Source organism: Arvicola amphibius, chromosome 12, assembly GCF_903992535.2.
Source record: "Arvicola amphibius chromosome 12, mArvAmp1.2, whole genome shotgun sequence".
NCBI lineage: Eukaryota > Metazoa > Chordata > Mammalia > Rodentia > Cricetidae > Arvicola > Arvicola amphibius.
In genome coordinates, this window is record NC_052058.2 from 159,590,025 (window position 1) to 159,610,630 (window position 20,606).

The 20,606-nt window shown below is 38.9% G+C and overlaps 1 protein-coding gene across 1 annotated transcript in view; it reads left to right on the forward strand.

The window, feature by feature from the left end:
- Dlg2 (discs large MAGUK scaffold protein 2) overlaps positions 1–20,606 on the forward strand; it is a 701,330-nt gene that overhangs the window by 251,838 nt on the left and 428,886 nt on the right. Inside the window, 1 exon segment of the mRNA XM_038313618.1 lies at positions 10,194–10,330. Within this exon segment, the coding sequence (XP_038169546.1) occupies positions 10,194–10,330 (137 nt within the window).

The window sequence follows — 20,606 nt, forward strand, 5'->3', positions numbered from 1 at the left end:
AGGGTTCCCGGCCCTCTCTCAAGCAAGGTGGGAGAGGGAGGAAGGGGTGTGGGGGAGCAGGAGGGGATTGGGAGGAGGGAAGGAAATGTAAATAATTGAATGGAAAAAAAAGAAATCTAAAAGTACTGTTATGTGGTCTCAGGTGCTAGGACCAAGCAAGGTTTTGTACCTTTAACCTTTTTCCCATCTGCACAGTAGCCATGCCATATTTTCCTAAGCCACCCTACGGATTAGAAAACAAAGAGACTTTGTAAAATCTAATATATTTTAAGTGGTCAATAAATGTTTTTGATTATGTTACAGGTTATTTTTAAAGCCAGCTAACTTGGTTAGAGCGTAAGAGTAGCCACTGTTAAGTGTGTGTGTGAGGTGCCCTGTACAGACAGAAGGGTTTGGTGCAAAGGGTTTTCAGCCACAGGGAAATATTTGGTGACAAGTGTAGCTGAATGAACTCGCCGTTCCTAAAGTTCTTCCCCGTGTCCCACGCAATCTCCTAAGAGATCCTCAGTCACTGGGGCATTTTAAATGTATCCTTTAGTTTTGACCTAATGAGCAGAAAACACTGGGTTTAAGCTCCAGAAGCAAAACCAAACTGAAATACAGTCCAAAGTGAGGAAGACACATAGAACGTTCTATGTAGTCGGTGCAGAGTAGTTTTTGTTTGGAGGAGTAGAGATTAGGAAGAGCCTTGCTAACAAGATGTTACTGAGCAGAGCTTTGTCTTAGTGGATGGACATGTATCAAGATCACCGAGGCACTTCTCAAGTAACCTCTCTACCAACCAGAAAATCCTCATCCAGTTTTAGCATATGAAATGGCTTTATAGCTTCACAATAATCTGTTACATTTATTACTTTGTGTGCTGGTATTTTGATGCCGTCAGTCTGTAAAATGACTGGACATCAACTGTAATGAGTTTGGTTTACAAATGGCAGCTAATTTTATCCCCTAAATCTCAACACTCATGTCATAGTGGATAGAGGCATGGCTTATTCCCTGGGTTATATTTTCATCCTGTAACTTTGGAGATTATGCCATTTTGGGTATGATAAAAACAGACTGGATCAGTAGAAGAGCATATAATAACACTATCCTAAGTCCTGGAAGTAATCCCCATGGCCTGATCAGGCTGTTTCTTTTATAATATTGAAAGAAAATTGGTCTGAGATGATAATCTTTCGAATGAGGAAGAAGCTAAATTTGTCTCTCATTGATCATTTTTATTGTTCCTTTTGGGAAGATGTTAGCATTAATTCTGCTAATACCCATCATAGTAGTTGACATGTTAGGAGAACTTATTATACATATTCTAAAGTTTCATTCTAAAGAAATAAACTAATGTATATATTTTTGTTAATGTGGATTGCTTAATATTTAAAAGACATATATGTACCACATGACCATTCGCTCAGTGAATGGCTTATAGACTTAGCCTACCCCCAATAGCTAGATGCCAGAACTATGCTCAACATAATCTATATCATGCAGCCCCTACCTGTAGGATCATGCAATTTATTGAAGGGAGAGGGAGAGAAGGAGATATGAGCATACATAAGAGGCTAATTTGTGGGATGCCTCTGTTTTCTTTGACCTCTGATGTGGCGGTAGAGATTATGACCTTCTGTGTCTATTCCTTCCTTTGTCACAAGGTGTTTGTTATCTACTGTGTCAGTAACTGAGCAAATATGACCCCTCTTTTTGAGGAGCTTGCACTCCACCTAAAATTCTTTTACTAGGACTATTTTGAGAGTAAGTCTTAGTAGCTCCCTATTTCAAATCCTTGAGTGAGTGTTTCTCTGTTTCATGGTTTCTTCCCATGCCCTTGTTTTCCTGACTCATGTCATCTTTTACATCTTGGGCTGGATACCATAAGTCACAGATGACTTTTGTGAGACCACCCCTGATCTTTAAACCAATATAGGCTTCCCATTTATAGGATCCTATAGCTATCTTTTCTCCCATTTTGCATTTATTACTCTGTGTCTTTACTTTCTGTGTATGGTTTTTATCTTCCACTAGAAAATAAGAACAAGTATCACTGCAAGAAAATTCACAAACACAGCCATGATGTTCCAGCTGGTGCTTGGCACATGAGCAGTCATATGTTTCTTGCATTAAATATGGGCAAAAAAAGGCTGCCATAGAAAATGAGTATTACCTAAATGCAATTTAGAAATAAATTATAAGTTAGAGTTGACTGAAACTAGACAATGGGGAAAATTAAAATTCAGAAGACATGTGAAATGTCTGGAAGGAGCTCAGCAAATCCATTCTTCCAGTATCAACTTTGGTCATCCTTTGAATTCTTCCTATGTATTTCCATGTCCAGATTTCCTCTTTCTCTCAGGACACCAGTCATTGGATTAATGCATACCTCTATCCAGGCTAGACTTGCCTTAAATTGTATCCATAATGAAACTGGTTGCAAACCAGTCTCTCTGACACATGCCAGGGGCTCTTTGCAGGAGTGGTTCAAACCTGAAGGATGCCGTGGAATAGAATGTGGCCTATGAAATGAGGACAATGACATTAAGGGGATTTTGAATGTTGTCAGTGGCATTGGGAACTTTATAGAGATCAATGCTCACAAACTTCTGCTCTTACAAGAAGGGCTGTTATGAGTTCAAAAATACGTCTTTTCAGATGGGAAATAATTGCCAATCCAAGAGGAGAATGATGAGGAAAAGCAAACAATTGCCCATGATGGGCAGATTTAGGGTTAGAAAACAGGATGTGCTTACTCCTTTGGGTCGGAGAAAGCAGCAGGCATGAAAGTGATGTCCCAAAAGTCATGTGAGTCACATGAAATAGGGGCTAGGAGAAAAGTTCTCGCCTTTGGTGGTCACAGTTAACTGGTCCTCTGTGAGAGACCCTGGGAATATTGAGCACCATAGATTTTTTCAAAGTGCCAGTTTTTTTCAACTCTGAAACTTTGTTTTTTGAACCTAGAAAGCATCCAAAGAATGAGCAAATAGGTTTTGACTTTTAATTATAAAGATCTACGATGACCAAAGGGATTCAGCCATCTCAGCAATAAAAATAAAAGGTGCAGAGCTGATTATTTTAAGCAGTTTTTCTCATTAAATGTAAAGAGATGTCAAAATTGTCTGTTATCAGTATTGAGCAGACACACAGGGTCAGTTTCTTTTTTTGTTGTTGTTGTTCTTTCATTTTAACTGGCACGTGGGTGCATTCAAATATTAAGTTTCCCACGAGGGTAGGTGTTTTCTAAGATAGGCCAGCCCAAATTCAGGACCAACTCAGTATTTTTCATTCAGTAAAAACACAGACAGAATGTACAGATTATCAGTAGTGCTTTCTGTAAAAACAGTAAACACCCTCACTGGCAGATCTCAAGAAAGCTATGACAGAACCAGGCTATTCAATAATATCAAATTGTTTAGAGAAGCCCTCAAGGGCTGCCCCAGTCAAGTCACATACAATGATGTTTAAAGCGAGTTATTGACTGGTCCTCAGCTATCACAAAACCCAACGCTTCACACCCACGAGGAATGTATAGGCACATTGTGATCATATGACATTTTTAAGTATTTCATTTTATTCTGAGCTTCTAAACCACAGTATCAATTTATGCTGCCAAGACTTCAGTTGCAGCCCCCGCCTCTCACCGACACCTCCCCCTCAGTGTAGGCAGACAACCGCTGAAAGCGTGAACAGTGATCCACTCACTGCCTTCTCTATTTATGCAGTGAAGGAAACGTTCTGTATGGGAACAGGTCAATTAAAGGCATTAGCAAGTTTCTTGGGTGCCTTCCCTGTACCTACATCTTCTACCCTAGCACAAGGAAGTAAAATCGGGAATATGTCAAAAATCTGTACTGAATCCAGATTTACACAATAGATAGACTCCTGGAAATTTTATGGGCATATCCATATTTGTCAAACGTATTTTTAATTAATTAGGGGATTAGCTGTTTGAGTTTGTCATATCTTTATCCTTTATTGGAGTCTATGAAGAGCTGTTAACTTTGCCTCTTTTTATGATTTGATTGTGTGGTCTTCTTTGTTTGTTTTGTACGTAGCCAGCATAAATAGGGATGTTTTTGTTTTAATGACCAAAGTCCCCAAAGTGGGTAGTATAATGGTGAGCACTACCAAGTCTTTTCACGGAGTTGATTTTAGGGTTAACTAATTTCATGGTCTATAGTTAGGTACTTATAATGAAATCTTTTTCAAAATGGTGATCAATCGGAGCTTATGTTTCTTAAAAGCCATGACTTTTGGCATTTTTTAGCATTTTGGCATTGCTGACTCAAATATTTATAATTCTCTTGTACTACCATGGTAGATGTAGTTTATCACACTACAAATACGTTTGCCTGGTGATTTTACCTCTGTGTCGAATTCAGGAGAGCTGGGTTTTATTGGTGCTGTGTGTCCCTGTCATTCAGTACGTCTGGAGTCCAGAGGGAGAGCTGATGTCAAAGGTGCATTCTCTTTTATGAATTTTCCTTCAGCCTCAGATAAAGCTGAAATGAGAAACATTTGTTGATCCTTTTCCAGCCCCTTTAAGAAGCCACATTTTTGTCTTTCTCCACATCCAGCACCATTGTACACAGCGTCTGATATTCTCAGCAAGCTAAGGGGCTCGTTGAAATCAGGGGATTGTATTTATCCAGAGCCTATTATGTGTCAATTTCTATAGTATATAGAGAAGTCCACTCTTTTATAGCAGATGAGAAAACTGAGAATTTCCACAGTTGTTAGATAAAGAAGTCGGGATGAGACGCCGGCTCTGCTGCTGCCCTTTTCCTCCTCTACAATTGCTATAAACTCGGGGCAGATTGAAGGTAGAAAGCTGATTTAAGTTTTCCTAAAGCAGAGGAGGGCCTCACATACTCACTGGTTCCACTGACTGTCCAGTTATCTACCCCAACTAAATGAGAGCCACCAATCTCATCTTTAGAGGAAGGATTTTTTTTTTCAGAGATTTGTGCATCTCTTCCTCCTTCACAATAATTTATTCTTTCTCCCACTGAGAAAATATTCATGTTGAAACTTCCATGCCCAGCATTTCTCTATTTATACAATATAAAACAAAAATCTGTGCCATTGTAAAACCTGAATTTTCACCAAGAGGATAAACTATACAAATTATATGATGTTGTGTACCAAGAGACAAAGATGGTGGGGAGGCTGTGGTAGGAAGCTGAAGGAGCCCAAGAATCCGAGGCCAGCCTTGCCCACTGACAGAGCCTGTCTCACAAGTGGAATGCCACAGAGACAACTTATTGCAACGAAATAGTAAATGCTAAGAGAAAATGGAAAGTAGGGCATGGTGATAGGGTAGATAGATTCATTTCCTTTACTTAGCTGTCATAGAACCCCTGATCAAAGCCCCTCAGGGGAGAAAGATTTATCCACCTTAAAATTCCAGGTTATAGTCCATCATTGCAGGGAGATCAAAGTGGCAGAAACTTGAAGTACCTGGTGACATTATATCCTTATTCAAGAACAGAGAGCAATGAATGAACTCTCAGCTCACTTTCTCCCCTTGCATAGAATTCAGACCCCCAACCCTAAGGAATAACACTGTCCACTTTTCTACATCAGTTAACATAATCAAAATGACACCCCGCAGACGTACCCAAAGGGAAACTATTCTAGACAATTCCCCATTGAGACTCTCTTTCTACGTGATTGTGTTCTTACCTTGTCTACCATCTTTTCCTCTAATTGGTGTAGTTGTCCTGCAGAGGTTTATGGCTCTGACCTGCTCCCTTAGTGATTGCTTCTTTGTACCTGCTCTAGTGGGGGTCGATGCCTCAGGCCTGCTCTTTTAGGTGATTGTGAACTGTACCAACTGGACAATTAAATCTAAACATCACAATGGAATATATAGTAAATGATAATATTGGATAGAAAGATCAGATTGATATTTGAATAAGACCTTAAGAAAGTGTAGTCTAGCCAATTTCTATCTGCTGTAGCCAAGATAAATATAGCAGAATGACCTGCTTTAATGCAAATGGCAGAAATTGGCTGTTTAATGGGTAGAATGAACAAGCATTGAAATGCATGCTTGTAATCCTCTTAACTGGGAGGTAGAGAAAGATGGATTAGGAATTGAGTCCTACATTGACTTTATAAAGAATGTGAGACTGCTCTGTGCTAAATGTGACCATGTCTCAAACCAAGAAAACCACAGAATATATTTAGGAAATGGTGATTGAATGAATTAATGTGTGGAAAGAAGAATGAATGAATGATTGAAGAAATGAATGGATAGATGAGAATGAATCAGATCTTAAAATATAGACTGATACTTCTGTGTATAAGTACAATTATTTTCTTTATGCAGACATAAGTTTCACAGTATGTTCCATATTAAAATGAATATCTGGAATTTGGCCAGAAATAGAATGCACACCTGTCATTCCAGGCTGAGGCAGGAAGGTCATGAGTTCAAGGACAGGCTGAACAACATAGTGAAACCCTGTCTGAACACACCAGAATCATGAAAAGAATAATGCCTGCAAAATTTAGTATTTTAATAAGTGTGGGTTGGTACCTATTCATATATCATTGAAATAAGAGAAATATTTAGTTGCAAACCAGCAGACACAGTCTCTGGGGTCTCAAAGATCTATGTACTAAAAGTGCTTGACTTGCCGGGCGGTGGTGGCGCACGCCTTTAATCCCAGCACTCGGGAGGCAGAGTCAGGCGGATCTCTGTGAGTTCGAGGCCATCCTGGTCTACAAGAGCTAGTTCCAGGACAGGCTCTAAAAAAGCTGCAGAGAAACCCTGTCTCGAAAAACCAAAAATAAAAAATAAAAAAAATAAATAAATAAAAATAAAAGTGCTTGACTTGCCTTGAGTAGAGTCACTAGACAAAAAGTACATAAACCTAATCTTAAAAAGAAAGAGAGAGAGAGAGAGAGAGAGAGAGAGAGAGAGAGAGAGAGAGAGAGAGAGGAGATAGGAGAGAGAGAGAGAGAAGAGCTTTCAGCTGATATATTTATGTGCACAGTTTTTACAGTGATTTCATGGTCTTGGTGCTGTCTTCAACTTCAAATGTCAACTATATACTTATTTTCTTTGAGGGACTTAATCTTCTTTATGGTGGTAATGTGTTCCATAGCTCTCAGGAACCAAGATTGTCTTTGGCATTTATTGCTCATCGAGTGGGTGTAAATCAGAGTCCCTGGGTATGTGGTTAACCTTTCTCTGTACAGTATTTGGAATGACCTCTGTTGTGCTACAAATGCAGTAGACTGCACGTGACGGTGAAAGAGTTGAAAAAATGTCTTTAAGACATTCTTACACTCATTTATCCAGTGAAATTGCCATGTTGTACAGTAGGAGCTAATGTGCATCTTAAAGTTCATAGGAAAAGCCAGGATGTGGGCAATTTATTTATTCTTTGGTCATGGCTTAGAAAACACATTCTTATAAGTCATAGGCTGACAAATATATTCAGGGTTCTATGGGGTGGCAAAGTATCACTTCAGTGGGAAATTATATAATGCTTATTTTAATTGCCCTATCAATATGAATCCATTTTCCATATCTTTTAACAACTATTATAGTTTCCTTAACAAAACCATTACATTTTAATATAGTTCCAGGGTATAACTTAATAATCTACTAAGTCATTATTTTTCCATTATTTATGTTGTCAAAAGAACATATATATAATTTTCTCTCTATTAATAATCAAAAACACAAAGAAAGAGAGCTGTTTATAAAAGCATGTTTCCATTATTATATAAAGTGCCAAAAATTATAACTGCTTTATCAGTTATTTAATGTATGTTTTTTAAATTTATTTTCTTAAGCCAAGAAAGTCACAAGACTCTGTGTTTAACTTCACTGGACATTGATTATTCTCCTTCTGTAATTTTTAGTAACTTGTAAGTTAATTATATTTCTAGACAAAAATACATGCTATAAGCATTTTACTGAATATATAGTGGATCATGTTCTCAAAGGGTCTATCAATCATCACTTTGCAATTAATTACTTCATAGTCAGTAGATAATTCTGCTCTTGCTGTATCCTTCCATAATTAAATGAAAATAAGCATTTTGCAAACCAGACTAAAATTCATCTCTTAAAGTGTAAGAGTCCATGTTTAAAATGATCTTATATTCTGCCTTTCATTATAAAAACTAAAGTAAAGGTGTCTTATTTTTAATTCTTAAGACTCTAAGCACAAAAGTACAACTCTCACCTCAAGGGGGATAACAAATGGTTTGTTCTGTGGCCAAGTATGGGTGATCATGACCTGGGAACACAGACATAGGCTATCCCAAATTCCCTGTCCAAACACAGAAGCGATTTCATGATTTTTTTTTTAACAGAACAAAGGGAGTCAGAAATCAAGACACTTTTCAAATACGTTGCTAGAAGCATGGGGAGGTGGGTTACAGCAAAGCTGGAGAGTTCTGTCATGGACCTCGGGTGCTATCTGATGAACTTCTTGGCTTTGGGGTTGGTTTAAGGTAGTGAAGCGTGAAGTTAACTCCTTCCAATGGAAATCACGTGTTTGTTTGTACATCCCAAATGAGTCACCAAAGGGTCAAGAGCTGTCAGATAAAGTATGGAGAAAGATAATAAAGGGCTATTGTGAGGGCTAAGGAAAGCTCAAGGTATTTTTGTCTTCGGACTTGAAACATTCCAAATCCCTCCACAATCACTGAAGTTCCACTCAGTTAATTAGTCTTGAAGATGGTTCTGTTCAAAGATCCAGCTTTTTTGTGGGAATTTTTGTTCATAAGGCTGAATACAGGGGTGATTCATGTTTTTTGTCAAAAGCTTGATTATCAGTTAGTGAATAAAAAAATAAATAATAAAAAGGAAGGACATAACTTCCTAGGTATGGTGGAGGAGAAAGTTTATTTCAGATAAAAGGGAGAGCACAGCCAGAGGCAGAGACACGTAGGAGAGTCCAGAGTGGACATGACCCTGAGCCATGTGGGGAGAGAAGAGAGAAGGGAACCAGCTGCAGCAGCCAGGAGATCCAAAAGAGAGAGGGGTAACCAAAATGTCTGAGTTACATAGGGAAAGAAAGCAGGGGAGAAGGGCAGCCTAGCCCCTGAGCTAGAGAGCTTTAGGGTATGGGAGGAGTAACAAGCCAGGAAAAGCTCTGTAATAGGTAGGAACTGGGGGAATGCAGGGAGAAACTGGGGGCCAAGTTTACTTTGATGTGTTAAGTAGTCACCTTGGCCATTTGTTCCTGGTTTGAAACCTAACAGTGAGTCGATAACACCAGTTGCCAGGCATTTTAAAAATATGACAACATGACCAAAGAAGAAATGTAAAAATAGCATCTCCCATCATTTTCTCATCAGCTTCCTGAAATGGTGACAAAGAAACCCCCAGTGTATTTTTAGTTCATCTCACAGTCTGAATGACGCCCCTCTAACTGTACTTTTTATCCTGAAATGTCAATCAAGATGGTCCAGGTGCCCCCCCCAAGTGGTTTTGGTTCTTCTTTTTATTCTAAAGTAATAGCAGCGAGCATGAATATGTTCCCTGGGTTCTGTACAACACAGGACAGCTCCTGTGTTTCTCCTGGACCAATATAAACAGAACTCTCACCTCAAAGGGGAGAAGAAGTGGTTTATTCTGTAGTCAAGCATGTATGGCAGCAGCCTGGGGACAGAGATTTAGGTTACCCCAAATGCCATGTTCCAGGGCAAAAGCAGTTTCATGAAGTTTATCATATTAAAGAAACAAAGAAAGTCATAAATGAAGACATTTTCTTGTACATTAGTGGAAGCATCAGGAAGTATCTCCTCTCTATAACAGAGTAGCAATGACCATGGGAATGATCCCTGGGCTCTGGACAGTCAACAGCTGCACCTGTGCCTCCCCTGGCTCAACACAAAAACACAACTCTCACCTCAAAGGGGATAAGAGCAGCATCCTTTGCTGCATCCTTGTTCTGACCAGTTACTCGTCATGAACTCATTAGTTGGAGAACAGTAGTGGTTAGCGGTCCAGTCTTCAAATAGAACAAAATTGAAATTCACATATGATTGACTAAATGATCTTTGCTTCATTAGCCAAAGTCAATAAGCCCTTCAAATATTTGGATAGCAAAGTTAGTTTCGACAGAATGCTTGCTGCCATTTATTAGGGGACAAACTGAGCTAATTAAAAATGTTTTCTGCTATTGTTGTATAGCTAATTGCCTTCGCTTTTCATTTTCTCTCCTTTCCCCTAGGTTTAGGCTTCAGTATTGCTGGAGGGGTGGGGAACCAGCACATTCCTGGAGACAACAGCATTTATGTAACCAAAATTATAGATGGTGGAGCTGCACAGAAGGATGGAAGGTTGCAAGTAGGAGACAGACTACTAATGGTGAGTGTGATCCCAGCAAAACTGTGTGCAAATCCATAAGGCTCTTCTTTCTCACTGGGTGACTGTCTTAGCTGGGGAGGCTATAACAAAATACTCTGGACTAGATGGCTTAGACAACAGAAATATATTTCCTCAGAATCCCACACGCTGTTATTTCATTTCTATGAGGGCACTCCTCAAGCTTTGCAGATGGCCACCATCTGATTAAACCTCACAGACCCTCTCAATGTGCCCTTGATGACAGAAAGACAGTCTCTTCTTTTTTCTTTGATAAGGTTGGCTTCACCTTTAACTCCTGTAACCTTCAGTGCATACCTGTGCAGCAGTGGCGACCAGCAAGCAGCTGTACTGAAGAAAGCAAACAGGAGCTTTAGAGAAAGAATGGGAAAACATGCTTATACATGTGTCCAGTACCTAGACCAAAACAAGACGTGCAGATGGAAGAGGAAAAGCAGGCAGACTTAGCAGTGCAACCCTTTGAAGGCTTAGTGAGCTGCTGCATCGTGGGAAGGACTATTGGGAAGGATAAATACATTTCTCATTAAGGAGATAACTATTCCTCCCATCTCTTTAGTATCTTCTCAAATGAACTGGTTTTCATGAGCAGTGGTCTCTTGACTAGGTGATTGACAGGTTCAGCAGGTTTTCTGCTTAAAACAGGAGACAATAATAATATGTGATGTTTGAATCTCTGAAATAGATCAGAATGTCATCTCTACCCAAAGTCAGAGGTCTCTACCAATAGGAAGTATCTTTCTTTTAATGGGCCTCAACAAAGCTCTGAAGTCCCAAAGTATTCATATGGAAATTTATATATTCAGGGAGCAATAGTGATGCTCTTTTTCTCTGGAGTTACCAGGGAAACCCGGAGATGGAGTCAAAACATCTATTATGGTGGAAGGATTCATCCAAAACTCCAAGGTTCCCAAGCCTAATAATTCCTGTCCAGCTACTTAAGATGACTATATCTACAAGAAGCCATTATCTCCTCTTCCTTTATGAAAAGTATTAGAGGAAGAGTTGTGTACAACTCAACAGAAAAATCACTTCATGATATATGTAAATTTGGGAGGTTAAGCATCAAAGTTTTCTATTAGTTATTCTTATTACCCTAGGCTCCAGGAGGCTTCTATTTAATCCTTGTGGTCTAACTTGTGGTTTCAAATACCTCTGAACTGAATTCATCTCTATATTTGGTATATATTGAGTTTCATAAACTTCTTGTACTTCTTTATAAAGTAACTTGTACAAATAGGTCTAGACACATTTACTAACGTAGCCATGATCCTTTCATTAATGGTGGAAAGAACTGGCTTTCCAGTTGAGGCAATCTGATTGTCCATCCATGTTCATCACCTCAAGCAATACTGCTTCCTGCACATGAGATGGCATTTATTTCTTGGAATCTGTCAATCAATGCTATCCCTCCTCCCTTTGCTTGCTATTTAGTTAGTCATTCACAAGTATCCCATCCAACTACAATTTCCCAAAGGGGAGGCACTATTTAGAAAGTACCTCTGCTTTGAGAAAGCATCCAGTCAAGTTGAACAGGCAAAAAAAAAAATCAAAAAAAGCACCAATATCAAACTTGCAACTTCTTGACCACCTAAAGTCACCATTATTTTCATTCTCAAGAAGCTATGAACCTTTTGCTATTTTGTGTGCTTTGGACCTCAAAGTGAATCTTGTGATGTTGCATTTTTAAACTAGAAAAATAATATTTTGGGGACTTGAGATATGGAATAACTTTTGTCCATAATTTAAATTTTGCTACTTGAAATATTGACATTAGAATAAAGTATGAAACTATCTCCAATATAGTTCTCCATTGAAAATGAAGTAGGAACTTTCATTTTCAAATAATGGCAGCCTTAGGACAGGCTTCACCTTTGACATACAAAGAGTTTAGATAGAACTTTCCCATCATTCCTTCATCTGATGCTATTGTGAAATTATGCCAAGTCTGTCTACTGATTTCTTCAAGCTATGCCTAGATCTATAGACTTATTTTCAAATTCCAAGAGAAAAAAAGGCCTCTGTACCCATATAATTCTACCAAAGAATTTTTCAGATGCTATGGTACTTTTCCATGATAATTTTTATAGTCATTGTAAATAAAATGATTACAAAAATAGCTATGACATCATTCTTCACTGCTTTAAGTTTCAAGGAATGAATGGTTTAAAAAATGAACCTTCAACAATAATAGGTCCCTTCCGTCCTATATAATGAAAACCATAATTAGTACTTCCAAGGCAACTGGCAAGCAGAATACGGGAATATAAGAAAATGGTTCACTTTAAAATATTCTGAAAAAAAATAACCCTGAGATAGAAACAATAAACAAACAAACAAAAAAGTACTGAAACTTCCATGAACAGCAATTATTTTACTTCAGTCCCCAAAATATCTGTTCCTGCTCTCCTGTCCATCTGTCCAGCCCCTACTAATAATGTCCCATTTTCCTGCTGTCCCACTCCTCTCCCCCAAAAGGAAGTGCACATGATTCAGACTGTGACTTACCAGCTGCAGCACACTGCATATTTTTCTCTAAATATGCCATTCTTTCTGAAGCTGTTTACCCTACTTCCTACTTTCAGTCCTTAGAAAAAAGCATCCCCAGTGCTTATCCACTCAGAGTGTTTTAAGCACACTGGCCCCAAAAAGAAACTCCACATTAGGCTATGGTTCAATCAAAGGGCTTGCTTAGCAAAATCTTGAGAATGGTTAACAGATAAAAATGAGTTTATTGTAGAAGGATCTGTGGACTGCTTCCTGCCGCCTGGCTCCTACACGGCTAACTTTACCCAAAATAATTACACAAAAACTATATTCATTTAAACACTGCCTGGCCCATTAGGTTCAGCCTCTTATTGGCTAATTCTCACATCTTGCTTTAACCCATATTTAGTAATCTGTGTAGCACCATGAGGTGGTGGCTTACCAGGAAAGATCTTAACCTGAGTCTGTCTCGGAGAGGAGAGCTATGGCGTCTGCCTGAGGCGTCTGCCTGACTCTGCTTTCTTTCTCCTACAATTCTGTCTAGTCTGCCTACCTAATTTTCTGTCCTATTAAAGGTCCAAGACAGTTTCTTTATTAACCAATAAAAGTAACACATAGACAGATGACCCTCCTCCATCAGTTTATATTAAACTCTATTAATTTTCTTGGATTTTTTGTGGCCACATATCCACAGTTCTGCATGTCTCCAATCTCGTCCCCTAAGTGAGACTACAGTTTTGCAAGGGTGAACATCATAGTCTTATTAATACCACATTTGGTTTCCAAACTATGAGGACCACATGGTGGGCATCTCCTGATTCATACAATATAGGGTGTGCATTTCCTTGTGAGAAAGTTCTGGTGTTTCAGAATTTAAATATGAAATGTCATCTTTGTTTGGAACCCCAGCATCTCACAGAAAAGCAACTGTGTGAAGTGATATTTCACTTCTGATAGGGGCTCCTAAGGGTGAAAAATATAATACCACCCCAATGATACCTGTCAGATTCTAATTGCATTTGTATAATTTTCTCATTACATTGATAAAATATTTTCTATAATTTTCTTCCTTTATTCTTGGTCCTGTCCCATAGAAATGGCAAGGATTAGTCCCACTTTGATATGTCTCTACACGTCTGCATTGCCATTTCTTCCCTGCCCAGTCTTTTAAGGTGTTTGACACATTCTTTTCTCATTTTTGAAGTAGATGTTTTCACACATTCATTTCTGTTTTTTACAAATAAATTTTACTTAAAATACCTGTGGGTTCCTTTCTATTTTATTCTCCACTTTTAAAGACCTCGGCAATTTTGTACTGCCTGAGTGTTGCACAAATTATGCTGTAAGGAAGAATTATACGGTCCACTTTGCAATAGGCCTGTAGTGTCTGAAATGAGGTGATCTGTCCAGCCACCCTCATGTTTCAAGATTACCCATATACTTGGTGGGTATTGTCCTTCTCCATTTAACATTTTTTAATGTCCCTTGCTACAAATATTAGATCCTTTTGTCTGATTAGTTGAATGTTACGGACAGCAGGTGTTTGTGGATGATACTGGTAACTTACTGTTGATGTCTGAGTGAAAAGATTATTACTGAGTTTTGAATATCTTGAGACAGATGGTCGAACACTGGCAACATTGAAATTTGGGGTTTTTAAACAAATCTTTCATATATTTCCATACACTGTTTCTTCTTAAGCCTTAGCAAGATGCTCCTCAGAGCCAAATATATTATAGAAATGTCATCTTTTTTACCTTTTGTACATAATATCAGAGACTTTAAATCTGGCATCATTTGTCATTTTAACGGCAGGAGCATTAGTTGTTGGTTGTCAGGCTCCTTGTCATGTTATAATTTAAGGTTTAAAATCTTACGCTCTCCCCCTTATAACCTCTACTTGACATTTAAAGGAAAAAAAATGTCAGTAAGAGAATTTATACACTTTTGCAGAGAATGAATTCATCTTCTTTCCTTAAAAGGGAAGTAGTAAATGGAAGGATGATAAAGACTTTGAAGCAAGTGGGGAAACACTGGAGTCAGACTTTGAAGAACTATGTATCAGCCACAGGTAGACCCACTAATTCTACCAGATCACTTTAGGCAAACCAGGTGCACCTGTGGTCGTTGTTTTGGTCTCTTTACTGTAGTATCAGTGCCTTAGATGAGCATTTCCCATTGTGTGTTTTTAAATACCAGTCTTGTTCTTCTGTTATTTGAAAGAAATCTAAAACCCTACTAGGTTTGGAGATTCTGAAACTTGTATGGCACCCCATTGTGGCTCCTCAATGAATATATAAAAAGGATGCTAAAACAGAACAAATGAACATATAAAATGATATTATGAACATGTGAAAATCAACATAGGAAAAGCATATTAAAGATCCGTGAAGTATTCTAATCAAGAAATGTTTTTATTTACTCTATATTTTTCAACCTTACTTATCATGAGATACTTTTGTTAAAATATGAAGCTGTGATTTATAAAACAGTCGCAGCTAGAGCTCAGTGGAGCCCACTCTGGGCTGTGTTATGAGTGTGAGGCCCTTTGTTTTCTTCCTAAGCTGAGGATAAAGTAAATGGGTTTGGAGACTAGAATGAGAAACAAGGCTGTTTTCTGAATGAATATTGGCTGTGAGGACTCGGATTGGTTAACTTTTGGTAGATTACTAAAACTGCCTGGTTTTATTCAAACAATCAGTAACAAATGGTATCATATCAAAGACAATGCAAATATATCACAATTATCTGGATGAGCACAGACAGTCACAGGTGGTGGGAATCCACCTTAGATAAGCACCATGAACTGTAGTCTTCCACCAGCATGCCACGCCCAGGTTTAGACAGCTCAGGCTTTGCATAGAGAAGCTCACAGTCTTCCACCAGCATGCCACGCCCAGGTTTAGACAGAGAAGCTCAAGTACTCCCCACACTTGCCCTTAAGAGGTAGTAGGGCACATCCACACTCTTCTCAGTTGTTGTTCAGAGAACTGCCAATAGTGTTAAACTAGTAAATTATGAGTTTAGATGCAGACCGATGCCCTAAAGTCTTATTTCCCTTCATCAGTTTATTTGATGCCCGTGGTTCTCAGTCCCGTTCGTGCACTAGAATCTCATGGTTAGCTTCTGAACATGGTGAATACCCAGTCTTCGATCAATCCCAAATAAGCAAATCAGGACCTCTGAGAAAAGGGTCATATTCATTTGGGGTTCTTTTCTGAATGATTCTCTCATGAGACCCAGGCAAGAACCAGTCTGACTTTGGCCTAACGCTACCTGAGCCCTCTCCCCTGATGTCACTGCTTTCCTGAAGGTGGCCCTGGTGCTGGTGGTCACACTGCAGAGCGATGCTATCACTGAGTGACCTCCTGTAGCCACCTGGCGGGCATCTGAAGTAGCCCAGCCCTCACATTCTGTCCTCTGCAGTTAGAAGTACTTTCAAAAGCAAGAAATGTCTGGATCAATATTACTTGGACTCCCTTCTAGTTTATCTCAAATGCAATAAATTGTAAATCAACACAGCCACATTGGTTTAGTTTATTTAAGGATTAAATCTTTCCTGTTGATTTCTTTTCATTTGGCTTAGAATAAGAGTATTAAGCTTGCTTATATAACTTTCTCTACAGTTAGCATGTGCTATTGAAAAATATCATTCTCCCTATTACTTGTAGTCCTGGGGATTTAACCAAGGCCTGTGGATGCTATGCAACGACTGTATCAGTAAGCTATTATATCCTACTTCAGTAGTGTGGTGCCTTTCAGAGTTCAAGCACTGATCTATCACGGCTATAGTCCTAGCCTCTCCATTTATTACTTACTAGTTTTATAAAAATTAACTATTGATTTGCTTTCTTGTTTGTTTTGTGGTGATAAGAATTGAACACAGGGTTTTGAATAGCTAAGGCAAGTATTGGATCCCTGAGCTAGGCCAAAAGTTATTGTACTAGCCCACCCCTCTAGTAAAGCACAAGAAGTTGCCTCTCATGCATGTAAATATCTTTAAATGGAACATCGATATTTAAATTATGATTTCTACTGCTATAAAAAAAAAAAACAATGACCCGAAATAACTTAGGGAGGAAAGGGTTTATTTCATCTTGCAACTTTCTTGCACCTCCCATGCCACAGTCTATCCCAGAGGAAAGTGGAACACGGTGGGAAACTGGAGGCGGGACCAGAAGCAGAGGCCGTGAAGGCGTGCTGCTTACTAGCTTGCTCCTGTGGCTTCTCCTGACCTACTTCATTACATCATCTGGGACCACAAGCCCAAGGATGACCGTCACCCCCAGTTGGCTAGACCCTGCTGCATTAATCATTCAATGAAATCTTCCACAGGCTTGCCCACAGGCCAGTCTAGCAGGGATGTTTTCTCAGTTGAGGTCACTTCTTGTCAAATGATTCTAGTTTGTAGCAAGTTAGCAAAAAACTAACCAGGGCACTCTGTTACATAAGAAATACACATAAATGCGATAAATATAATAAAATTTCTTCTTATGCCTTATGAATTGCCCCAGCCTTCACATTGCCCTGTACACTTGGTGACCAGTGCTAGAGAGGAAGCTTCAATCAATCAAAACACCCCTCCCATGTTCTATTCTTTCTCCTTTTATAGAAAGAAGGATTAAGAAACGCATGACTAATGGGGAAGACAATTCATCCAGCTGGGGCATTGATTGTGCATTATATGCACGCAGCTGACCCAGGCTTCTCTTTCTGTTTGACGTTCTCCTCCTTATATCCTACCTGGCACAAACCGAGCATCCAATAAATGTGCGCTGTGGCTAAATGACCTTCAAGCCGCTTTTCTTTGACCTCTCTAATTAACTCAAATAGGAAACAGGAACTTGGTCCAGCCACCCCATTTTGTAATAAAACAAGGACCTTTGATCTCTCTGGACGTGGCACAATCATCATTTTACAGCATATTTATTTCATTTCAACCCTCATTAAGTGCCAAGTACGTGTAATGCTTCATGTGGGAGGATGCAAAAAAAGAATATGATTTTTTCATTCCCCTTGAAAATATTAAGGCAGTTAAAGGTAGGAAGAGGTTCTGCAGGAGTAGGCATTGAGCACAGGAGGGGGTGACAGCAGTCCTACCCAGGAAGAAGCTATTTCCAGCAGCAGGCTCAGCGGTAGCTCGATGCCTGCCGATGATTGCTTGGTTTCTGTCTGCGTAGCATTTCCTTTATACAGGGTTTCTGCAAGTTCATGGTATCACACCTTCCTCATCAACACAAACCACCAAATACACGCAAGCATTATCTTCGTTTGACACCTGGAACTTCTGGTCAAGGTCTTAGGTGACGCAAAATCAGGAAAGTAAATCCTAAAGCCGACCTGGTCACCCTTGAAATCACCTGAGAAACATGTAAGCTTCAACGCTGTGATTTATAGATGGGCTTAATTGCGACTCCTCTCAAAAAAAGTAATCCCGTCCAAAACACTGCTAGAATTGAGCAGGTCCTCCATTCCTAAAAAATGCCCAGCTTTAGCCAAGTTTAACTGCTGTTCAGTGTTTCTAATCTGTTTAAACTGCACATGAGATACAACCTTCCTTGTTATTCAGTTTCGCATTGCTCCTGAGATTGCTTTATATGGGACCTTTTCCATTCTTATTTAAGATTTTGTTTTTGTTTTGCCCAAGTTAATCTTGTTATAAAAATACTAATACATATTCATTGTTGAAAACATTAAAACAAAGAAAATGCCGATTATCCCAAGATAACTGTATCTATGTATTTCCTCTTTATTAATATTTATTAATGCAGAAAAATTTTTATCATTAACAGTTTATTTCAATACATTGTAAAGGTTTTTTCCCCCTGAGGTCATGCAATTTATTTTCCTGTCATTGATAATACAACATTGGTTAGATCTTCTAAATTTATTTCATGATCTACTAACCAACTACTTTGTCTCCTTTTGAAAACTTAGCAATAGAGTTTGGGATTTTTCCCCAGTGTTTCTGAGTCACACATTCCTTTGCGCTGTCTTCGTAGGTAACCCTCTGTTCCTAATCATTGCCCCCATCTTTTCCCCAAGACATGAATAATCTTGCCTGCAAATAAAAGTCAGGTATGAAGAACCTGCATCACAGAATCCCATTCATTATTGCCTCTCCTACCCTCCAGTCTCCCACTGTTACACTAGGATGGAGGGAGATGCTCGCTCACACAAATTTGATTTTCCACAAAACTGGCTAGGCTCCCTCCGCAACACCTCCTTCTTCAGCTGCTGTGCCACCCTGAATATGATGCTCCAATCCATGCCATGTCCTCTGCTGAGACAATGAATCCTCTTACCTCCAGCTTCTCAGTCTTGAGTCTTGGCTTCCATCCTCTTTAATGTTGCAAGTATGAGGCCAGGCTGCACATATGCCCCCTCCATGGCGGGCTTCCCACAGGCAGCATCCCCCTTAAACAGGCATCCTCTCTTCCCCGAAACCAGGCCAGCTGGTCAGCGTTCACCATCGTTGATGCAACATTCAAAGGAAAAACTCAAAAGACAATGAAAAACAATGACAGGAACAGCTAACCAATCAATGCAATGTCTCTTCTCTCTGCATACAATCATCCCCAGCTGTAGGCCCTTTATGCTGAAAGTTTATAGTATAATACACACACAGTTAATCCAAACAAACCACTTTGTGAAAAACAATTTTGACGACTTCAGCACGTCAAAAGATGACTTTTTGGCCCAGGTTTTGTTTTTTGTTTTAAGGACCACATAGAAGCCTCATCAGAAGAGCCCTAAATGAACTCATCAGTTCACAGATGTTTACAGAAAAATGATCAGCAAGAAAATTGTGCCAAGAAATCCAGGTTCCTGGGAAGCAGTGACATACACAAAAAAAAAAAAAAAAAAAAAAAAAAAAAAAAAAAAAAAGGAACATCACAATAACCTATTAGATAACGTACATATATTTTATCGTATATTTATCTTGCTGACGCTGTAAACATGTTTGCAAGAAGTTAGCATATATAAAATAGGATAGTGCCTGGATTTGTTTTGGGCTGTGTGTAGATAGTTTGTGACTGGAATTACCAGCATTTCTAAGAACATAATAGAAAAATGGTGCTGCAGATCATGCATGACGAAAGGGCCGAGGAGAGAGAATGTGTGTCACAGCCATATACATCTGTAGCTCTGGTCTTCTGAGGGTACACAAATACGCACAGCATCAGTCTCCAGCCTACCCGTAACATGGCTCATCTCTCACCACAGAATCCCCGGGAAGCATGTGCAATCTCCTTGCTAATCACTGCATGCACCACCTCATTGTCAAACAGATGGTCACAAGGTCACCATGTAAGCATTTTATCACCCCTTATTTGATTTAATAAAAGTACAAAGGTGGCAAGGCTGATAATTTTATAATTGCCTCAATGTATTATTATTCATGAATCATTTTGTTAACTTATTCTTTATAATATGTAAGTTAAATATATATATGCATATATATATATAGTTTGCTTCTATGAGGCAAAGTTTTCTCTGTTGTTCAGGATAACTTATAAACTTATACTTCACTGTGTATCTCAAGCTAAACTTATACCTTTTGAACATGCATTTCAATTTCTCCATTGATGATGTCTTTCTGGTTACAATACATTAAAAATCAGTATGTAGTGCAACATCCAGTGTGGTGGTGTTCCGGCTATGAAGTTATAATAACACTTGATATAGGCCTATCCTGGTAAAGATAAAGACTGCACTGGCGATACTTACAGAAATGTGACACATTTGAATGTACTCAGACTCCTTATGTTAC